Source organism: Muscardinus avellanarius, assembly GCF_963383645.1.
Source record: "Muscardinus avellanarius genome assembly, chromosome: 2".
Classification (NCBI taxonomy): Eukaryota; Metazoa; Chordata; class Mammalia; order Rodentia; family Gliridae; genus Muscardinus; species Muscardinus avellanarius.
Window position 1 is genome coordinate 35,393,616 of NC_137787.1, and position 24,552 is coordinate 35,418,167.

At 39.7% G+C, this 24,552-nt stretch overlaps 1 protein-coding gene across 2 annotated transcripts in view; it reads right to left on the reverse strand.

Moving 5' to 3' along the window:
- Window positions 1–24,552, reverse strand: part of NBEAL1 (neurobeachin like 1) — a gene marked incomplete at both ends in the record, with an annotated part of 229,171 nt that overhangs the window by 178,632 nt on the left and 25,987 nt on the right. For both annotated transcript variants that reach the window (XM_080689757.1, XM_080689756.1), the window contains 4 exons: window positions 3,364–3,491; window positions 6,425–6,506; window positions 9,989–10,150; window positions 22,294–22,385. In XM_080689757.1, the coding sequence (XP_080545883.1) occupies window positions 3,364–3,491; window positions 6,425–6,506; window positions 9,989–10,150; window positions 22,294–22,385 (464 nt within the window). The remainder of the gene's footprint in view (window positions 1–3,363; window positions 3,492–6,424; window positions 6,507–9,988; window positions 10,151–22,293; window positions 22,386–24,552) is intronic.

The following is a 24,552-nucleotide window of genomic DNA, read 5'->3' on the forward strand; positions in this document are numbered from 1 at the left end:
TGTGTGGTACTGGTGACTGAATTTTACAGTGACATTGCGCTATACCCCCAGCCCTATTTTAATTTTTAGTCTGAATCAAGGTCTCACTAAATTGCTAAGGCTGAACATAAACCTGTGATCCACCTGTCTCAGCCTTCCAAGTACTGGGATTACAGGCATGCGCCACCATGCCTGGCTAACATTTTACTTTGATCTGTTTATTGAATAATACATCTCCACTATCAGCATAATCTTGAAAATAAGACAATAACTTAAATGCTCACAAATGAAAATATTCCTTCTTTTATTTATTTATTTTATATTTTTTGGTGGTACTGGGATTCCTGGAAGCCCTTCTACCTCCGGACTACACTCCCAGACCTATTTTTACATTTTTATTTGGAAACAGGGTCTCCTAAGCCTGTGTGCGCAGCTGGCTTCGAACCTGCACAATCCTACTGTCTCCGCCTCCCAAGCGCGGGGATTACAAGCGTGCGCCACCACGCCCGGCTCCTTCTTTTAAATTCTACATCATATGAGGCATAATGGCACATGTTTGCAAGCCTGTAATCCTACCTACTCAGAAGGCTCAGGCAAATTTGAGGCCAAACTAGGCAATTTAGTAAGACCCTCTCTGCAAATAAAAGTTTTAAAAAAGGGCTGAGAATGTATCTCAGTAGTAGAGTGCTTCTGGGTTCAACCTCCAATACTGAAAAAAATAAAATAAAATAAATTATGTATCATGGTAACCAGGTTAAGCCTGAATAATCTGAAATTGAAAAAGAAACTAGCCCTTAACATTTGCAATCTATTAAAAAAAATGTTCAGCAGTACTACTAAACTGACAGCTAACGCTGGTAGCTTATCACTACAGTACAAGTAAAATCCCTGGGAAATCAAGTTACTCTGCCACTTTCTGAGACTGACTTTTCGCTTCCTTCATTTCAAGGAGATGGCTCCAGTATGAACTGGAACTGTCTTTAATGGCAATTCCAATAGCTTTTTTTTTTTTTTTGGTGGTACTTAGGGTGGAACCCAGGGGCTTTCTACCTCTGGGCTATACTCCCAGACCTATTTTACATGTTATTTGGAAACAGGGTCTCACTAAGTTGCTGAGAGCCTCACTAAGTAGCTGAGGCTGACTTCGAACCTGTGCGACCTTCCTGTCTCAGCCTCCCAAGTGCAGGAATTACAAGCGTGTGCCACCATGCCCAGCTCAAATAGCTTTTTTTTTTTTTTTTTTTTTGGTGGTACTGGGGGTTTCTGAAAGCCCTTCTAACTCCAGGCTACACTCCCAGACCTATTTGTTTAGCCTTTTTTATTTTTGGAAACAGGGTCTCTTAAGCCAGTGCAGATGGCTTTGAACCTGCAGGATCCTCCTGTCTCCGCCTACCAAGCGTGGGATTACTAGCGTGCGCCACCACGCCCGACTCCAATAGCTTTTTTAAAAAATGGTTTTAGGCTGGGTGTGGTAGCGCACACTTGTAATTCCAGCATTTGTGAGGCGGAGACAGAAGGATCAGGGTTTACTGACAACCTCAGCTACTTAGTGAGGCCCATTGCAACTCTGAGATTCTGTTTCAAAATAAAGAATAAAAAATAGGGCTGGAGGTGTCACACAGAAGTAAAATGTTCATGGGTTCCAACTATAGTACCCCCCCCAAAAATTTTTTTTTAGTAATTTTAGTATTTTTTTTTTTTTTTTTTTTACTGGCAATCAACTCCAAGGCTTTATGCATAGTAGGTAAAAACTCTGCAATTGAGCTATGTCCCCAGCCAGTTTTTTTGTGTTGAGACAGGATCTCGCTAAATGCCCAGGCTGGCGTCAAACCTGGCCTTTAATTTAGCTAGGATTGTAGGCATGTGCTACCTACCTGACAATTACAATAGTTTTCATGGGTAGTTCCTTCTTTCCCCTCCCTCCCTCCCTTCCTTCCTCCCTTCCTTCCTTCCTTCCTTCCTTCCTTCCTTCCTTCCTTCCTTCCTTCCTTCCTTTGTGTGGCAATAAGGATTGAACCAAGGGGCATTCTACCTCTGAGTTACACACCCAGTCCTATTTTATTTTTTTATTTGGAAACAGGATCTCACTTGGTTGATGAGGCTGCAATCTTCCTGTCTCTGCCTCCCAAGTACTGGGATTATAGGCATGAGCCACCATGCCCAGCTTGTGTGTGTGTGTATGTGTGTGTAGAGGGCATCACTAAGTTGCTGAGGCTGGCCACAAACATAAGATCCTCCTATCTCAGCCTCCCAAGTTCTAGGATTACAGGAGTGCACCACCATGCTCAGCCTTATTTGTTTTGAAACAGGGTTTCACTAAGCTATTACACACTGGCCTCAAATCCATGATCCTGTCTCAGTCTCCCAAGTACTATGACTACAGCCATGCACCACCACACCTGGCCCAGCAACAGTTCTTAACTAAAGAAAGGGCAACTGGTTCCTATCTTCAGCTTATTTTCTGCTGTCCCAGAATCAACCTGTTTCCAATTAGTAAGAAATACCATCACTAGCTGAGCAACACTCCTTCCTCAGAGACCAAATTCCCAGTGTTATAAGGGCCTCTTCTCCAAAGAACTGGATTCTGTTATCTCCAAAGTCCACCCTTTGTCCCTACAGCCCCAAAGCAGGTAACTGTTTCCTAAAATTACTATCTTTGTATTATCTCAGTGTCCCACTTTTGCTTTTTCAGTTCTCTAATACTTGTTTAATAATACTGTTGCATATTTCTCTTTTAAAATACCTTTAAAAGCCAAGTGTGGTGGCACACACTTGTAATCCCAGCATTTGAGAGGCTGAGACAGGAGGATTGCAGATCACGGACAGCCTCAGCTACTTAGTGAGGCCCCTTTATGATTCGGTGAGACCGTTTCCAAATGAAGAATAAAAAATAGAGCTGGGGATGTAGCTCAGAGCTAGAATGCCCCTGGGTTCCATACCCAGTATTGCAAAAAGAAAAAAAAAAGAAAAAAGAAGGCTGGGATATAGCTGAGTGGCAGAGTATCCCTGGTTTCAATCCTCAGTACTAAAATAATTTAATATATAGACTAGGGCAAATAATGTAGCTCAGTAGTGAGCACTTACCTACCATTCACAATGCCCTGGGTTCAATTCCCAGCACTACCCAAGTATGTGTATGTATATATATGGACAAATATGTGTATGAATGATGCATTTTCAAAATATGAAGATATTAAATATGTGTGTTGGATGGAAGCCAGAAATCAAACCCAAGGCCTTGCTTGCTCTCATCACTCAGCTCTACCCCAGCACTGAAATATACTTTGTACATATCTTCCCAATTACTTTCATAGAGAAGATATTTTGAAGAATCACATATATTTTGACATTCAAGTTTTAAATGACATGATTTCTAAGACATACCCTGAAATTCTGTGTCTCCAATTTCTATACGGATCATATAAACTTTCACAAAATGCCAAAGCATGTATCACAAATTCTTCAATAGATGTCTGATCAGCCATTTCCTTTTCTTTTTTTTTGCTTTTTAACTGAGAATAAAGTTAAACATAAAATTAGAGACATTCATCATTTAATAATAAATAAATTTTGGCCAAATAAACCTAACTTCCTTTTGAGCCTAAAAGAATTATTTAATCACATAGATGGATATACCCTATCAATTTTTTTTTAGTACTAGGGATGAAACCCAGGGGCATTCTATCTCCATGCTACATCCCCAACCCTATTTTTTATTAGTTATATTGAAACAGGATCTCACTAAGTTGCAGAGGGCCTCACTAAATAGCTGAGACCGGCCATGATCCTATAATCCTCCTGTCTCCAGCCTCCCTAGTACTAGGATTACAACCATGCACAATCAGCCTGGCTTACTATTTCAGTTTTTAAAATCCTCCTAGCATGGGTTTAAAATTGCCAAATACTGCCGGGCGTGGTGGCGCACACTTGTAATCCCCGCGCTTGGGAAGCAGAGACAGGAGGATCGCGCAGGTTCGAAGCCAGCCGCGCGCGCTTGCTTAGGAGACCCTGTTTCCAAATAAAAAAGTATAAAAAATAGGTCTGGGAGTGTAGCCCGGAGGTAGAAGGGCTTCCAGGAACCCCAGTACCACCAAAAAAAAAAAAAAAAAAAAAAAAATTGCCAAATACTGCCAGGCGTGATGGTACACCCTTGTAATCCCAGTACTGAAAGGCTGAAACAGAAGGGTTCATGGCCGGCCTCAACTACTTTGTGATGCCCTTTGCAACTTAGTGAGAATCTGTTTCAAAATAAAGAATAAAAAATAGGGATAGGGGTATAGCTCAGAGGTAGAAAAACCCTGTGTTCAATCCCCAACACCACACAAAAAAATAGGCAAATATGTTTTAAATAATGTTTTCATTAAGATAATGTGACAAATAAGCTGGATGTGGTGGCACACACTTGTAATCCCAACATTTGGGAGGCTGAGATAGGAGGATTGTGGTTCAAGGACAGCCTCAGCTACTACTTAGTGTGACCCTGTGTAACTCAGTGAAACCCTGTTTCAAAGTAAAAAATAAAAAATAGGGCTGGGGGTGTAGCTTGGGGGTAGAATGCCCCTGGGCTGCATCCCTAGCACCACAAAAATAAATAAATAAAAATAAAAGCCATTTTTAAAATTTTATTTTATGTTTTGGGTACTGTGGATGAAACCCAGGGGCCTTGTACCTCCGAGGTACATCCTCAGACCTATTTTTTATTTTTTATTTAGAAACAGGGTCTCACTAGTTTGTTGAGTTGCTGAGGCTGGCTTCGAACCTGTGATCCTTCTCCTCAGCTTCCCAAGTACTGGGATTACAAGCAAGTGCCACCATGCCTGGCTTAAAACATTTTAATTTTTAAATTGAAATAATAGCCAGGTGTGGTGACACATTCCTAAAATCCCAGTACTTGTGAGGCTGAGACAGGAGGAGTGCAGATTCAAGGACAGCCTCAGCAATGTATCAAGAGTTCCAGCAACCTAGGAAGACCCAATTTCAAAACAAAAATGAAAAAAGCTGGGTATTGTTTAGAATGCTCTTGGTTTGAATCCACAGTTTCACTTACACACACACACACACACACACACACACACACACACACACACAACAACCATATACTCATAGCTACTTGTCTACATTTAAAATAGTATATGTAAGACAAGAGTGGTGGCACACACCTATAATCCCAGTACTTAACAAGCTGACACAGAAACATTACAATTTCAAGAGCAGCCTTAGCAACATAATGAGAACCTCTGCAATTCAGTGAGACCCTCTTTCAAATTAAAAAATAAAATAGCCGGGGCGTGGTGGCGCACGCTTGTAATCCCCGCGCTTGGGAGGCAGAGACAGGAGGATCGCACAGGTTCGAAGCTGGCCGCGCGCGATGGCTTAGGAGACCCTGTTTCCAAATAAAAATGTAAAAATAGGTCTGGGAGTGTAGCCCGGAGATAGAAGGGCTTCCAGGAACCCCAGTACCACCAAAATAAATAAATAAATAAATAAATAAATAAATAAATAAATAAATAAATAAATAAATAAAAAATAGGGCTCAGGGAATAGCTCAGAGGTAGAAAGCCCCTAGATTCAATCCCCAGTACCAAATAAACAAATATATATGAGATTTTGCCAGGCGTGGTGGCGCATGCTTATAATCCCATGCTTGGGAGGCGGGGACAGGAGGATCGCGCTGGTTCAGAGCCAGCCTCCCTGGCTTAAGAGACACTGTTTCCAAATAAAAATATATATATATATATATAAAATGGGCATGGGAGTGTAGCCCAGAGGTAGAAGGGCTTCCAGGAACCCCAGTACCACAAAATATATATATAAAAAAAAAAATATATATATATATATATATATATATATGATTTTAATTTTTTTTTTTTTTTGCGGGTCTGGGGATGTGGGGATGGAACTCTGAGGCATTCAACCTCCGAGCTACACCCCCTGCCCTATTTTTTATTCTTTATTTTGAAACCAGGTCTCACTGAGTTGCAGAGGGCCTCACTAAGTAGCTGAGGCTGTCTGTGAACCGCGATCCTCTGGTCTCAGCCTCCCGAATGCTGGGATTACAAGCGTGTGCCACCACGCCCAGCTGAGATTTCTGAAATACATATTATCCAATGATAATATTAATTATCTTCTCAATTATGTGCTACTTTGAAAACATTAAATTATATTAACTGTTAATACAAAAAAGTGAAACTTAACTAATCTCAAAAAAGCAACAAGCCTTGTAATCCCCGTGCTTGGGAGGCGGAGACAGGAGGATCGTGCTGGTTCGGAGCCAGCCTCGCTGGCTTAAGAGACTCTATTTCCACATAAAAATGTTAAAAAAAAAATAGGTCTGGGAGTATAGCCCATGGGAGTGTATCCCAGAGGTAGAAGGGCTTCCAGAAACCCCAGTACCACCAAAAAAAAAAAAAAAGCAACAAAAAGGAATATATTAGTTCACACTTACTTGCTGAATATAGAGTGTTGTTATGGTGATGACATGATTAATATATGAGCATGTTCCAATTTCTTCCACATTTGATAGGTTTCTATGAGAAAAAAAATTATTTATTTTTACTTAATTTTTTATTGGTGCATTGTAGTCATACATCTTAATGGGGTACAAGATGGTAGAGGCATCCATACATATATCACTCACTTAACCCTTCCTCACTTCATATCCCATCCCTCCCCCCTCCTTCCTTATCATGTTTAGTTTAGTGATTGACCTTAATATTTTGTTTTTGCTTTTGGTTTTGTTTTTTGCAGTACTGAGGATAGAACCCAGGGACATTCTACTGCCAAGCTACACCCCAAGCCCTATTTTTTTATTCTTTATTTTGAAACAGGGTCTCAATGAGTTGCAAAGGGCCTCACCAAGTAGCTGAGGCTGGCCGCAAACCTGAGATCCTCCATGTCTCAGCCTCCCAAATGCTGAGATTACATGTGTGAACCACCATGGCTGGCTGACTTTGATATGTTTGTGAATGTACATCATGTACATTATAGAATTTCCCTCTTCCATTCTCCCATTCCCCTCAGTTTTTCATATTTATTTCATATGAATGGTAAACATAATGTGTGTTTATATACTCAGATTAAATTTTGGGAGCAGGTGTTATTAAACAAAACATGAAAACATTTATTAAAACATAAAATTGAGCCAGGCGTGGTGGCACACACTTGTAATCCCAGCATTCGGGAGGCTGAAATTGGAGGATCGCAGTTCGTGGACAGCCTCAGCTACTTAGTGAGGCTCTTTGTAACTTAGTAAGACCCTGTTTCAAAATAAAGGATAAAAAATAGGGAACAGGGTATATTTCATCCCCAGACCCGAAAAAAAAAAAAAAAGCAAAATATAGTTGGGTGTGGTGGCACACACTTGTAATCCCGGCATTAGAGAGTCTGAGACCAGAGAACTGTGGTTTACAGACAGCCTCAGCTACTACATGGGGCCCTTCGGAACTCAGTGAGACCCTGTTTCAAAAATTAAAAAAAAGAGCCAGGCGTGGTGGCGCACGCTTGTAATCCCCGCGCTTGGGAGGCGGAGATAGGAGGATCGCGCTGCTTCAGAGCCAGCCTTGCTGGTTTACGAGACCCTGTTTCCAAATAAAAAAATATAAAATAAGTCTGAGAGTGTAGCCCGGGCCTCTAAGGGCTTCTAGGAACCCCAGTACCACCAAAAACAAAACCCAAACAAATAAAAATTTAAAAAAGAGTAAAAGCCGGGCATGAGTGTACATGCTTGTAATCCCAGCATTTGGGAGGCTGAGACCAGAGGATCACGGTTCACGGATAGCCTCAAATACTTAGTGAGGCCCTTTGCAACTCAGTGAGACCCTGTTTCAAAATAAAAAATAAAAAATAGGGCTTGGGGTGTAGCTTAAAGGTAGAATGCCTCTTGGTTCCATCTCCATTACCAAAAAAAAACCTCAGCCGAGCATGGTGGCGCACGCTTGTAATCCCAGCATTTGGGAGGTTGAGACAGGAGGATCCTGGTTTGCGCACAGCCTCTGCTACTTAGTGAGTCCCTTTGCAATTCAGTAAAACCCTGTTTCAAAATAAAGAATAAATAATAGGACTGGAGGTGTAGCTCAGAAGTAGAATGTCCCTGGGTTCCATTCCCAGCAATGAAAAATAAATAAATAAATAAATAAATAAATAAATAAATAAGGGTGCTGGTATAGTTTATAAGTAAAATGTTCCTGGGTTCCATACCCAGTACCACACACGCATGCATGTATGCATGCATACATAAATACATACTATTTAGGAATTTTGGTTTCAACATAACTGTAATAGGTAGTCAAAAGAAGAAAATATAGCAAAGTAATTATCCCAGAGGCCAATTCCTGTCTTATAAACCCATTTCTTGAAGCCCTCATAATTCTTATTTTTCTAAATTTTTTTTTTGGGGGGGTGGTACTGGGGGTGGAACTCAGGGGCTTTTCTACCTCCAGGCTATACTCCCAGACCTATTTTATACTTTATTTGGAAATAGGGTCTCAATAAGTTGCTGAGAACCTCTTTAAGTAGCTGAGACTGGCTTTGAACCTGTGTGATACTTCTGTCTCAGCCTCTTAAACACTGGGATTATGATTGTGTGCCACCAGGCCCAGCTTTTTTTTTTTTTTTTTTTTTTTTGCGGTACTGGAGATTGAACCCAGGGGCATTCTACCTTTGAGCTATACCTCTGGCCCTATTTTTATTCTTTATTTTGAAACAGGGTCTAAGTTGTAGAGGGCCTCACTACTTAGCTGAGGCTGGCCATGAACCTGTGATCCCCCTGTATCAGCCTCCCAAGTACTGGAGTTAGAAGTGTGCACCAATACTCCCAGGTCAAGCTGTATATTTCTACTAAGCTTTCCAGTTGATACATATGCATACAAAAATTAAATACCATAGACCGAATTAATAAATCTAAAAAAAACCCTGTAAAATTGTACTTCAATGATAAAATGAAAGCGTTGAAAGATATATTTTCACAAATAAATGCTAAGTACTAGAAATATATATACAGAAGCTGGAGGTGTAGTCCAGTGATAGAGAACTTGCCTAGCATAATGAGTAAAGTCTTAGATCTGCAGTATTACAAAAAAAGAGTGTAGCCGGGCGTGGTGGTACACGCTTGTAATCCCCGAGCTTAGGAGGCGGAGACAGGAGGATCGCGCAGGTTCAAAGACAGCCTCGCTGGCTTAAGAGACCCTGTTTCCAAATAAAAAAATATAAAATAGGTCTGGGGAGTATAGCCTGTAGGTAGAAGGGTTTCATCCCCAGTAGCACCAAAAAAAAAAAAAAAAAAGTGTATTAATCTATAGGTGAGAACCATACAGAAAATTCTGCAGTAATCATTTTTGCTGAACTAAAAATTCTTGTCATTGCTTTGTTCTACAGCAACCTTCAAAACTCTGTTGTGTCTATAATTTGCTGCAGTGATTACAAGATTTCCAATACACCAACAATAAAGCTTCTGCAAGAATTGCACACATGCATTAAAGATCTGTACAAATAAGTACCATTCAATAGATGTACCAATAAATAAATGCATTTATGATGGGTGTGGTGGCACTTGCTTGTAATTCCAGCATTTGGGAGGCTGAGATAGGAGGTCGAATTCACGGACAGCCTCAGCTACTTAGCGAGGCCTTTTGCAACTCAGTGAGACCCTGTTTCAAAATAAAGAATAAAAAAATATATAGGTTAAGGCTATAGCTCAGAGGTAGAATACTGCTGGATCCATCCCCAGTACCGAAAAAAAAAAAAAGCATTTATTTTGGGAATAATTTTATTTACTATATACATGCTCACTTACTCTGTGGTGCTAAGGATTAAACATAGGGCTAACTAAGCCACACCTCTACCTCTAAGCTACACAGCCAGCCCTATTTTATTTCTGAAACAGTGTTCTAGCCTTGAACCTGCAATCCTCCTATTTCTGCTTCCTAATACTGGGGTTACAGGCATGTGCCACCATACCTGGCTGGCAAAATTGATTTAAAACAGATAATTTGGATTTTTTGGTACTAGATACCTGCAAAGAATAATGAAGAACTTGACAAGCAAAATTGACAAGGCTTGTTGTTGCTCCTCTAACCCATCTGCCATTTTCTGAACACAGTGTAGCAGCTGGATCCTTAGAACCTGTAGAATATTATCAGGAAGCAGGGATATTCCTGGAGGCACATCATCTACCCTATAATGTAAGGGAAAGAAAACAAAAAGTGTGTTAAAATAAAATAAGTAAATCTCTGACTTAAATAAACCATATCTTTGGCCCAAACCCTAAAGAAATTATTTTATTCATTCTAGATATTCTAATGCTTTCTTGTCAACAAGGCACAACCAGATGATTCATAAATAGATGATTATTTGATTGAAATGATTAGCCGGGCGTGGTGGAGCATGCTTATAACCCACGTGAAAGACCCTGGGTTCCACCCCCAGTACCACCGGAATAAAAAAAGAAAGAAAGAAATAATTGGTCTTATTTTAGATGAGAGAAAGCAAATATATTTTCAATTGCAATTTTTTTTAAATTTATTTATTTATTTATTTTTTTTTAATTTATTTTTTATTGGTGCAATGTATTCATACATCATAGTGGTATAAAGAAAATACTTTTGTAGACATACATGCACATCTCGCCCAGTTAGCCCCTACCACGATCCCCACCCCATTCCCTCCCCATCCCTCCTTCCCACGCTTGGCTTACTGGTTGACATCTAGTATTATAGCAATCTATACATTATTAACATTGATAATCTCACATAACAGTTTCATTTGTCTGGTACCAAACTTTTGATGACTTAAAGATAACATTTCAATATTTCTTTTTGCTTTCTTTCTTACCAGAGAATATTTTTTTCTTTTCTTTTTTTTTAGGTGAAACTATCATACATTTATTTATTTATTTTTCAGAAAAAATCTATCCTGATATGGAATATGGACTCTAGATACCCAAAACAGTCTCAAAGAAGAACAAAGCTAGAAGATGTATATTTTCTGATTTCAAACCATATAAAGCTACAATAATTGAAACAGTGTAATACTGTTCTAAAGGCAGATATATAAACCATTGGAGCTAAATAAAAGCCTAGAGATAAATTCTTCCATACATTGTCAAGTTATTTTTGACAAGGTTTCCATGAACTTTTGGTGGAGGAAATACTAGTCTTTTAACTAAATATTGTTGAAAAATAATAATAAATGAAAAAGAATAAAATTGGACCCTTACCTAACACATATACAAATATTAACTCAAAATAGATAAAAGACCTAAATATAAATCTTAATACTATAAGCTTTTAGAAGAAAATCTGGGTCATAAAACCTCACAACATTGAAATTGGAAGTGATTTCTTGGATATGATTTCAATGGCACAGGCAACAAAAGAGTAAATAAACTCCCTAAAAAAATAAAAAAAAATTGTATATCCAAAGACAATGTAAACAGAGTTAAAAGTTACTGATCCTCTTCCGAGAGTTCCTCCTATGACCCATTTCTCCCTAACTCTCACATATTAGGGAAAGCATCTGATTTCTTATTTTTTGTGCCTGACTAATCTCACTTAGCATAATGTCCTCCAGTTCCATCCATTTCCCTGAAAATGATGTAATTGAGTTTTTTTTGATGGCTGAGTAAAATTCCATTGTGTACATATCCCACAGTTTTGTAATCCATTCATCTGTTGATGGACATCTCGGCTGGTTCCATAGTTTGGCTATGGTGAATTGTGCAGCTATGAACATAGATACACATGCATTAGTTTGGTAGTTTGGTTTCTTTTCTTTTGGGTAGATACCCAACAGTGGTATTGCTGGATCAAATGGAAGATTTATTCCCATTCTTCTGAGGATTCTCCATACTGTTTTCCAAAGTGGTTGCACTAATTTGCAATCCCACCAACAATGTCTTAGAGTTCCCACTTCTCCACATCCTCGCCAGCATCTGTTGTTGTTTGTGTTTTGAATGATGGCCATTCTAGTTGGAGTTAGGTGAAATCTCAGGGTAGTTTTGATTTGCATCTCTCTGATTGCCAGTGATGTTGAGCATTTTTTCATGCATTTATTGGCCATTTGAATTTCTTCTTTTGTGAAGTGTCTATTTAGTTCATTTGCCCATTTTGTTATTGGATGCTTTGTTTTCTTAGTGTTGAGTTTCTTGAGTTCTCTGTATATTCTAGATATTAGTCCTCTATCAGTGGTGTAGGTGGCAAAAATCTTCTCCCATTCTGTTGGCTCTCGATTGAGGTTCTTGATAGTTTCCTTTGCTGAACAGAAGCTCTCAATTGCAATTTTTAAAGAAAACACTTAGAATATAAATTAATTGTCCTTCTCTCTCCTTCCTTACTTTTATTGGTGCATTGTAATCGTACATCTCTCTCTCTCTTTTTTTTTTTTTTTTGTGCAGTACTTGGGTGGAACCCAGGGGGATTCTATCTCCAAGCTACATCCCCAACCCTAATTTTTTTTATTTTTTAATTTTGAATCAGGATCTTACTGAGTTGCCGAGGGCCTCAGTAAGTGGCTGAGTCTGTCCATGAACCACGATCCTCCTATCTCAGCCTCCCAAATGCTGGGATTATAAGAGTGTGTCATCACACCTGGCCATACATATATTGATAGAGTTCACAGTACTTTTTGAGCCCTCCCCCAGTTCCCTCCCCGCTCTCCCTCCCCATCTTCCCATGCACTGATTAGCTTTGGTAAGTCTATACGTGCACATCATAACCACTGAGGTGTTTCCCTCTGCCAGTCTTCCTCTCCCCTCCCGGCTCCCTCAGTTCTTTCCCTCACTACACAAAGGTGTCTCTTCCTTTTTCTGGAATCCTTTTAGTATCCTTATTTTTCCCTTGCTTCCCTTGTCAAAACATGTGACCCTTAACTTTCTGTGACTGACTAATCTCACTTAGCATAAAAATCTCCAGTTTTCATTCATTTCCCTATAAATGACACAATTTTGTTGTTTATAGCTGAGTAGAATTCCATTGTGTATCTACCTATCTTTCCTTCCTTACTCTCTCCCTCCCTCCCTTCCTTCCTTTCTTCCTTCCTTCTTGCAGTGGAAATTGAACCGAGAGGCACTCTACCTCTGAACTACACTCCCAGCCTTCTTTTATTCTTCAATTTGAAAAAGAGTTTTACGAAGTTGTGGAGGGCCTCACTAAATTGCAGAGGCTGGCAATGAATTTGTGCTCCTTCTGTCTCAGCCCCCCAAGTACTGGAATTACAGGCAGTGTCACCATGCCTAGCTAATTCACTTTCTATTTAGAAATATGCATATAGACTATTTTTCAAAAAAAAAAAAAACCCAGTAAAAAAATGAAGTAACGATAGCTAGCTTAATATTATTATCTGCTTTATTGAACATTAATAACCTCCTTCACTGACTCAATAGCAATATGATCAAAAGAGGTAGAAAAAGCCGTAAAATGAGAAAGATAAGAACATAAATGTAGAGGTTTTTTTTTTTGTGTGTGTGTGTGTGGTACTGGATATTGAACCCAGGGGCATTCTGTCTCTGAGCTACACCTTCAGGCCTATTTTTTATCCTTTATTTGAAACAGTGTCACACTAAGATACATACAGATGGCCTGATTAAATAGCTGAGGTTGGTCTCAAACCTGTGATCCTCCCATCTCAGCCTCCCAAGTACTGGAATTACAAGCATGTGCCACCACACCTGGCTTCTAACAGTTATGTAAAGGAGAAGCCAGGCATGTAGGGCTTGCCTATAATCCCCATACTTAGGGGGGCTGAGACAGGAGGATCTCAGGTTCAAAGCCAGCTTCCCATAACTCTTATCAAGACCCTGTTTCACAGCACTTGGGAGGCTGAGACAGGAGGATTACAGTGGGCAGCCTCAGCTACTACTTAGTGAAGCCCTTTGCAACTCAGTAAGACCGTTTCAAAATAAAGAATAAAAAATAGGGCTGGGGTATAGCTCAGAGGAAGAATGCCCCCTGGGTTCCATACCAAATACTCCAAAAAAAAAAAAAAAGACCTTGTTCCAAATTAAAAAATAAAATAGGACTGGGTATAGCTCAGGGGTAGAATACACACACACACACACACACACACACACACACACACACACTCACTCACATTTTCCCCTTGTTTTTGGTCATCCTGGTTTGTATTTGTACCTTTTTTTCCCAATATTGGGAAGTGAAAACAGGGGTGTTCTAGCTCTAAGCTACACCTTCAGCCATATATTATATATAACATAAAAAATATATATACATATATATTATATATATACATATGAATTATAAACATAGTCTCTTAGTTTCTGTACAGTAGCCTCAAGTGATCCTTGTATCTCAGCCTCCAGGGTACTGAGATTACAGGTATGTGCCACCACACTCCAGCTGTATTTGCCTGCCCACCTACCTTCCCTTTCCTCCCATCCTCACTGCCTCCCTCCCTCTCTTCCTTTTTTCCTTCTCTTTCTCTTCCCTTCCCTTCCTTTCTTCCATTCCCTCTCCCCTTCCCTCCCTCCCTTCCTTTTTTTGTGGTACTGGGAATTGAACCCAGGGGCATTTTACCACCGAGCTACATCCCTACCCCTATTTTTTATTCTTTATTTTTGAAATAGGGGCATACTAAATTGCAGAGGGCCAAACTAAGTAGCTGAGGCTGGCCGCAAACCCTCCTGTCTCAGCCTCCCAAGTACTGGGATTACAAGTGTGTGCCACTATATCTAGCCATATTCTTTTATTTGTGTGTGTGGGTAATATTTGGGATTGAACCCAGGGGCATTCTGAGCTCCACCCCAACTATATTTTATTTTTTATTTTGAAACAGGGTCTAAGTTGCTAAGGCTTACCGCAAAACCTGTGATCCTCCAGTCTCAGTCTCCCAAGTACTTACACATTCTTAAGTAACTACACAGTCAAGAATAATTAGCGTTAGCTGAGCATATTGGCACACATTTGTAATTCCATTACTAGGGAGGCTGAGCTGGGACGATCTCAAGTTTGAAGCCAGCCTCAGCAACTTCATGAGGCACTCAGCAACTTATTGAGACCCTGTTTCCAAATAAAAATTAAAATGGGCTGGGATGTTGCTCAGAGGTAGAATACCCCTAGGTTCAAGCCTCAGTACCACAAAAAATGATAATAATAATAATAATAATAATAATAATTATTATTATTATTAGCTTTTAAAAGAACTCTATTGTCAGGCATGGGGGCACATGTTTGTAATCCCAGCATTTGGGAGGCTGAGATAGGAGGATAGTGGTTTATGTACAGCTTCAGCTACTTAGTGAGGCCCTCGGCAACTCAATGAAATAAAATAAAATAAAATAAAGATGTATATATATGTTTGTTTATTTATTTATCTTGCAGTACCAGGGATGGAACCCAGGGGCATTCTACCTCCCAGCTACACCCCCAGCCCTTTTTTTAAGTCTTTTTATTATTTTAAAAACAGGGTCTCTCTGAATTGCAAAGGGCCTTGCTAAGTAGCTGAGACTGTCGCGAATCGTGATCCTCTGGTCTACGCCTCCTGAATACAAGGATTATAAGCGTGCGCCACCTGTAGATGACAGCCATATCTGCGCAAGACTCCAGAAGGATGAGGATCTTCTACACAGAGGCCTGGCATGACCTGCCCTCAGGTCAAGTCAGAAAGAGCTGCAAGTGGCCCTGAGTACAGGCAGAACCTCAAGGACAGATAGAAGCAAATATCTACTTGAGAAGCAGGTGTGAGGCAAAGTTACAGGCAGACCTCCTCAAGGACAGATAGGAGTAAATGTCTACTTGAGAAGCATGTGAAAGGCAAAGTTCTCATGCTCTGCTTAGTTACTTAGAAATGTAACCAAAAAGTTTAAAGATATCTCCAGCTTGAGCTGATTATTTCTTGGCTTCTGTTTCACTATTTATGTTAATTGTTCTGTGTAAGAATAAAAGCTATGACAAGAATTGGAGTTTTGCTACAAGACTGAATGAGCTGTAGCCCTCCTCATCTTAAAGACATCTTTCCTCAGTGACCTGGTTCACCTACATACTACCAACAACCACCGTGCTCAGCTTCTAGGTATATTTTTAAAATTAGCTTTCATTATAACTGGCTTTATAAGTTGAAATTTGGCCCATACTTCCCAATATGGAAGTACCTGCCCACCTCTAGAAATTTATTGTTCAAAATTCTATGTTCTGCCGGGCGTGGTGGCGCACGCTTGTAATCCTCACGCTTGGGAGGTGGAGACAGGAGGATCACACAGGTTTGAAGCCAGCCGTGCTGGCTTAGGAGACCCTGTTTATAATTAAAAAGTAAAAAATAGGTCTGGGAATGTAGCCCGGAAGTAGAAGGGTTTCCAGGAACCCCAGTACCACCAAATTATATATATATTCTATCTTCCTTGGGCTGGGATGTAGTTCAGTGGCAAAATGCTCACTTTTCAAGCCCTCAGTTTGATCCCCAATGCCAAAAAGAGAAAGAAAGAAAAAAAAAGGACAAAATAACTCTTATGTTTCAAAAATCTGTTTTGCTCCCCTGTTTAATACAGGGAAAAGCCTAGATTGTCAAGCTTTAAATTCTGGTCAGAAACAATCTCTGTCTTCTATTACAAATTCTCTAATCAGAAATTCTATATAAAGTTGGTTTACTATTTTTAGGGGGTATAGGGAGTACTAGGGATTAAACCCAAGGGCATTCTACCTCTGAACGACACCACCAGTCCGTGTGTGTGTGTGTGTGTATGTGTGTGTGTGTGTGTGTGTGTGTGTGTGTGTGTGTGTGTTACTGGGGGTGGAACCCATGGACTTTCCTACCTCCGGGCTATACTCCAAGACCTATTTTTTTTTTTAATATATTTTTTTGGAAACAGGGTCTCACTAAGTTGCTGAGAGCCTCACTAAGTAGCCGAGGCTGGCTTCGAACCTGTGCGATCCTCCTGTCTCAGCCTCCCAAGCGCGGGGATTACAAGTGTACACCACCACGCCCGGCACCACCAGTCCTTTCAATTTATTTATTGTGAAACAGGGCCTTACTAATTTGCTGAAGCTGACCTCAACTCTGCAATCCTTCTTTCACAGCCTTCCAAGTACTAGTTAATTTACTTTTATATGTGTGTGGTACTAGGGAAGGAACTCAGGGGCATTCTACCTATAAGCTATACCCTCAGGCTTTATTTTCCATTTTTATTTATGTATTTACTTTTTGGTGTCCGGGGGTGGAACCCAGAGGCTTTCTCCCTCCGGGCTATACTCCCAGACCTATTTTTTATATTTTATTTGGAAACATGGTCTCACTAAGTAGCTGAGGCTGGCTTCGAACCTGTGTGATCCTCCTGTCTCAACCTCCCAAGTGCAGGGATTACAAGCGTGTGCCACCATGCCCGGCTCCCATTCTTTATTTTGAAACAGGGTCTCACTGAGTTGCAAAGGGCCTAACTAGGTGAGGCTGTCTAAAAACTGCAATTTTCCTGTCTCAGTCTCCCAAATGCTGGGATTACAAGGGTGTGCCAAAACCATCTTCAGTTTACTTTAAATGATCATTATTGACTTTCTTTTATTTATTTATTTATTTATTTATTTATTTATTTATTTTTATGTGGAACATATTGAAAATGGCATGTATTTAAACTATGCTTGGTACCCTCCCCCCTTTCCCTTCCCCCTCCCAACAATGAGTGTCCAGGTTAACCATGCTATATTTATATTTTTACACAAATTTGGATGTAGCTCCTTCATTAATCAACCTCAGCCTTCTTCCTCTCCTATCCTTCCATTCTAGCTTTGGTGAGGTTTCTTCTCCATTGTCTGGAGTCCCTCTGGTATACCCAATGCTCCCTAGTTTGGGCATATTAGAGAAAACATAAGTCCCTTCTCTGTGTTTGGCTGATCTTAACATAATGTTCTCCAGGTTTTTCCATCTTCTTGCGAATGACGTGATTTTGTTCTTCTTTATAGGTGAGTGGAATTTCATTGTGTGCATTTCCCATAATTTTGCAATCCATTCATCTGTTGATGGAGACCTAGGTTGGTTCCATATTTTGGCTATTACAAACTGTGCTGCTATGAACATGGGTATACATGTTATTGTAGTTCTCTGATTTCAAACCTTTTGGACAAATACCAGGAGAGGTATAGCAGGATTATATGGTGGATCTATTCCCAGTTTTCTGAGGAATCTCCACACTGCTCTCCATAGTGGCTGAACTAGTTTGTACAACCACCAACAGTGTAAAAGAGTTCCTCTTTCTTCACATCCTCACAAGCATTTGTTGTTATTTGACTTATGTTTGCCACTCTGATTGGGGTTAGATAGAATCTCAGTGTAGTTTTGATTTGCATGTCTCTGATGGCTAATGATGTTGAACATCTTTTCATATATCTATGCCATATGTATCTCTTCTTTTGTGAAGTGTCTATTCAGTTCAGTGGCCCATTTCTTGTTTTGCTAGTATAGAGTCTTTTGAGCTCTTTGTATATTCTGGATATTAGCACTCTGAGTGGCGGCTGGTAAAGATCTTCTCCCATTGTGTAGGCTTTCTCTTTAGGTTCTTGATGGTTTCCTTTGATGAGAAGAAACTTTTTAGTTTGATGCCATCCCACTTGTTAATTACTGCTTTAATTTCCTGCGATTTGGAGGTCTTTTTGAGAAAGTTACTGCCTGTGCCTATGAGTTGCAGTGTTGAGCATATACCCTCTTCTAATAACTTCACAGTCTCTGGTCTAATTTCTAAGTCTTTGCATAGTGAGAGGAAGGATTTAGTTCCATCTTTCTAGAAATGGATAGCTAGTTCTCCCAGCAACATTTGTTGAAAAGGCTGTCTTTTTCTCCAGCATATGAGTTTTGCTCCTTTGTCAAAGATCAATTGACTATAGTGTGTGGGTTTGTTTCTGTATCTTCTATTCTGTTCTATTGGTCTATATGCCTGTTGTTGTGCCAATACCATGTTGTTTTTACTTCTATTGCTCTATAGTATAATTTTGTGGTACTGGGGTTCCTGGAAACCCTTCTACCTCTGGGCTACACTCCCAGACCTATTTTTTATATTTTTTTTAAATTTGGAAACAGGGTCTCTTAAGCCAGTGTGGCTGGCTTCGAACCTGCACGATCCTCCTGTCTCCACCTCCCAAGCACGGGGATTACAAGCGTGCGCCACCACGCCCGGCTCTATATTATAATTTGAAGTCCAAGATTGTGATGCCTCCTGCTTGGTTTTTATTGCTGAGGATTGCTTTGGCTATTCTGGGTCTTGTCTTTCTCCATATAAAATTCATGACTGATTTTTCTAGGTCTATGAAGAATGTTGTTGGTATTTTAATAGGAATTGCATTGAATCTATAAATCACTTTAGGCAGAATGGCCATTTGATGATATTTGTTCTGCCTATCCATGAGCAAGAGAGATCTTTCCATCTTCCAAGGTCTTCTTCAATTTTTCTTTAATGTTTTATAGTTTTCTTTGTAGTGGTCTTTTATGTCTTTGGTTAGGTTTATTCCTAGGTATTTTGTTGGTTTTGAGGTTATAGTGAATGGAATTGTTTTCTTTATATCTTTCATTGTGGATTCATTGTTGGCATAAAGAAAAGCCACTGATTTCTTTAGATTGATTTTGTATCCTGCTACTTGCTGAATTGGTTAATGAGCTCCTGTAGTCTTTTGGTTGAGTTCTTTGGGCCTTTTAGATAAAGGATCATGTCATCTGCAAATAAGGATAGTTTAATTCTTCTCTTCCTATTCAAATTCCTTTGATTTCCTTCTCTTGTCTTATTGCTGTGGCAAGAGTCTCAAGGACTATATTGAAAAGGAGTGGTGATAGAGGGCATCCTTGTCTTGTTCCTGATTTTAGAGGAAATTCTTGCAGTTTTCCCCATTCAATATGATGTTGGCTTTGGGTTTATTGTATATTGCCTTAATGATGTTGAAATTCATTCCTTCTATTCCAATTTTCTCCATTGTTTTTTACATAAATGTGTGCTGGATACTGTCAAATGCCTTTTTAGCATCTACTGATATGATCATGTGGTTTTTGTTCTCAGTTCTATTTATGTGGTGAATAATGTGTATTGATTTGCATATGTTAAACCAGCCTTGCTTTCCTGGGATGAAACCAACTTGGTCTTGGTGTACAATTCTCTTGATATGGTTTTGAATGCATATAGCTAGTATTTTGTTTAGAATTTTTGCATCTATGTTAATTAAGGATATTGGTCTATAATTTTCCTTTCTTGAGGTATTTATTTGGTTTGGGGATTAATGTGATACTGGCCTCATCATTACTAACTTTCTTACCTTTAAGGTGACTCAACTAATTTTATACAATGTTCACCTGTATAAAGTCTGCATTTGAAAATCTGAAGCCAGATGTGGTGGCGCATGCTTGTAATCCCAGCACCTGAGAGGCTGAAAACGGAGGATCGCGGTTCACAGACAGCCTCAGCTACTTAGTGAGTCCCTCTGCAACTCAGTGAGACCAGGTTTCAAACTAAGAATAAAAATAGGGCAGGAGGTGTAGCTCAGAGGTCAAAAAAGAATACTGACCAAAATTCTGTGTTACTGGGGATTTAACCTGGGGCATTCTACCTCTGAGCTACATAGCCAGCCCTATAATTAATTAATTATTTATTTATTTTGTATGTTACTGTAGATTGAGCCTGGGGCATTCTACCTCCAAGCTACACCCCCATCCTTATTTTTATTCTTGTGTGTGTGTGTGTGTGTGCATGTTTGTGTGTGTGTGAGTTAATGAGGATGGAATCTAGAGGCATTCTACCTCCAAGCTATAGCCAGCCCTATTTTTTATTTTGAGACAAAGTCTAAATTGTGTAGGGCCTCACTAAGTAGCTGAGGCTGGCCACGAACCTGTATCCTTCCTGTCTCCGCCTCCTAAATACTGGGATTACAAGGTGCACCACCATATCCGGCTTATTTATTTTGAAATAGGGTCTCACTAAGTTGCAGAGGACCTTAATGGAGGCTGGCTTCAATCCTGCAATCCTCTTGCCTCAGCTTTCTAATTACTATGATTACAAACATGTGCCACCATATCTGGCTCTTATTTTTTATTTTGAAACATGGTCTCACTAAGTTGTGAAGGGCCGTTTTAAATTACTGAGGCTGGCTGTGAATCTGTGATCCTCCTGTCTTAGCGTCCCAAGTACTGAGATTACAAGCATGTGCCGTTACACCCAGCTAAAAATACTCTTAGTTTAGAAATCAATGCAGAAACACTTTGAAGACAGTTCAAGATCTAATACTTTGCTACCTTTCTAAACATGAGTAATATTCCAATAAGAAATTCAAAATTGTGAATTTGGCAGACATGGTGATGCACAACTATAATCCCAATACTTGGGAGGCTAAGACAAGAGGATTGGAGGTTTACAGCCAGCCTCAGCAACTGTACAAAACCCTCTGCAACTTAATGAGACCCTGTTTCAAAATAAAGAAAAAAATAGCTGGTTGTGGCGACATATGCCTATAATCTCAGTACTTGGGAGGCTGAAACAGGAAGCATCCAGGATCAAGACCCTGTTTCAAAACAAAAAATAAAATAAGGCTGGGGTATAGTTGACAGGAAGAATGCCTCTTGCTTCATCCCCAGTAACACACAAACACACAATGTGATTTATAAATAGTAAAGTACTAGTTCTTTCTTAGCATAACCTTATCTTTTCTTCAGTTCCATATCTTGGTCCAAAGCACTGTTTTTTCCCTCTAAATTTACATAATACATCCCAACTGGACTTCTGTACTTCAGTCTCTACCCTCTCTAAACCAACTTCTACGACGATACCAAAGAGACTTTAGAAACACAAATTTAAGCCAAGCATGATGGTTCATGCCTATAATTCCAGCAATTTAGGAAGCTAAAGCAGGAAGACTGCATATTTTAGGCCAGCCTCAACAACTTATCAATATGCTGTCTCCAAATAAAAAAGAAAAGGGCTGAGCCAAGTGTGGTGATACATGCCTATAATCCCAGTACTTACGAAATTGAGAGAGGAAGGTTGTAGGTTCAAGACCAGCATGTGGTAACTCATCAAGACCTGTTTCAAAACTTAAAAACAGAGGATGCTGGGGGCATAGCTCAGTGGTTCAGTCTCTAGTATACCACAAAAAGAAAAAAAAAAAAAAAGAAAAAAACAACGAAGGGAAAAGCTGGGAAAACAAAAATTGGGAAAAACCTTCTAGAAGCCATATCTAGTATCATGAAGACTATTGAGATATTCTATTGGCCAGCAGACTGTATGCCATGACAGTAGAGTTATGCAGGATATCAAGAGTATTAACATAAATAACATCCTTGTAATATGTTATAAACGAAATCCCTGAGTAAAACATGAACCAAAGGTAAGAAAGTAGTGTTTCTACATACCTGGTAGGTAGCTTGTCAAAATCAATGTCTAAGAACTGTTCATAGCTACAAACAAAACTGTCCAACCATAGCTTCAGGTAATCTGGATCTTTCTGAAATACAAAAGTCATTAAAACTTTAGGTACATTTACCAGAGAAAATAATGCCTCCATACCTACTATAGCTATCTAATGAAGTTATAACATGAAATCTAAGTGATACTTAGAGCTAAGTGCTATTTTAAAATGTGGACAGGCATGGTGGCACATACTTATAATCCCAGTACTTAGGAGGCTGAGACAGTAGAATCGCAAGTGTGAAGCGAGCCTCAGCTACCTAATTAGGCCCCCTGCAACATAGTGAGACCTGTTTCAAAATAAGAATACAAAATAGGGCTGGGAGTGTAGCTTAGAGGTAGAATTGCCCCTTAGTTTAATCCTCAGTACTGCAAATAAAAATAAAAATAAAAAGTGTATTAATAGCCTGGTGAGGGGGTGCACACCTATAATCCCAGTACTTATGAGGCTGAGAAAGGAAGACTGCAGGTTCTAGGCCAACCTCAGCAACTTAGCAAGGCCCTCAGTAACTGAGGGAGGACCTGTTTCAAATTCAAAAAATAAAATTAAATAGGGCTGGGTAGAATTAAATAGAATAAAATAGAATAGACAGCAGGTAAAATTCCCCTGGGTTCCATTCTTAGTACAACAAAAATAAAATAGGGGTAAGAGGATAGACCCCCAGGTAGAATTCCCCTGGGTTCCATCCTCAGTACCACAAAAAATTTACAAAAAGCTGGGAGTAAGGACCCCAGATAGAATTCTCCAGTTCCCAAACCACAAAAATATTCATAAATAAAAATAATGAAATGTGCATTAATTGTAACAAACATTTAAATGGCTTCCCATGTCACTCAAAGATCTAAAGTCCTGCCAGGTCTGGTAGCACATGCTTGTAATCCCAGTACTCTGGGAGGCTGAGACAGAAGCATCTTGTTAGGCCTTCTACAACTTAGTGAGACCCTGTGTCAAAATGAAGAATAAAAAATAGGGCTGGGACTACTTAGTGAAGTCCTTTGCAACTCAGTGAGACTGTTTCAAAATAAGGAATAAAAAATAAGCTGGGCGTGGTGGCACACACTTGTAATCCCAGCATTCGGGAGGCTGAGACCGGAGGATCACGGTTCACAGAAAGTCTCAGCTACTTAGTGAGGCCCTCTGAAACTCAGTGAGACCCGGTTTCAAAAATAAAGAATAAAAAATAGGGCAGGGCATGTGGCTTGGAGGTCGAATGCCCCTGGGTTCCATCCCCAGACCCGCAAAAAAAAAAGAAAAAAAAGAAAAGAAAAGAAAAAATAGGGCTGGGGGGTATAGCTCAGATGTAGAATGCCCCTGGGTTCCATCCTCAGTACTTGAAAAAAAAAAAAAAAGGCTGGGGTGTAGCTCACAGGTAGAATGGCAGAATGCCCTGGGTTTAATTCCCCAGTGCCAAGAAAGAAAAGGAAAGAAAAGAGCTAATGTCCTATAAGATTCTAAACAATTTGCTCTCCTATATCACTGTAACTTTATCCTAAACTACACTGGCCTTCTGGCTATTTCTTGGACCTGTCGGACATGCTCCTTTACACTGGCTTACCTTACATTGTATCTGGCAGAACACTCTTCTCCCAGGTATCTGAACCACTAACTCCCTCGTCTTTGTCAAGTCATGCTTTTTCTTGGCAATACTAGGGATTGAACTTAAGGCCCTGTGTACACGTAAGAGGCATCTGCTCTACCACTGAGTTATATGCCTAGCCCTTCGCGTCATTCTTTAAATGACCTGTTTTCACTGAGGCAAACCTTCTCATTGCCCTGCCCTTTACCTTACCCTATTGCATCCCAATCCTACAGTTTTTTTAGTATAATCTATAATTGACCTATTTATTAGTTTATTGTCTCTCACTTCCCCTAGGATGTAAGTTTCACAGTACCAAAACTTGTTTTTTTTAATTATTTAATAGTACTGAAGATTGAACTCAGAAATGTTTACCATTACTATACATACCCACTAAAATGGCAGAACACTGACAACACTGTAGCATGTTCTTTTAAAGGTAAACATAAACCATCATTGCCTAGCCATTCTTCCAGAAAAACGAAACCATATATCCATCAAAAGAAGGCAAAAACTATTCATAGAAAATTTATTTATTTTGTGGTACTGGGGATGGAACTCAGGGCATTATACTTCTGAACTACACCCCCAACCCTAGTAGTAGTAGTGGTGGTGGTGGTGGTGGTA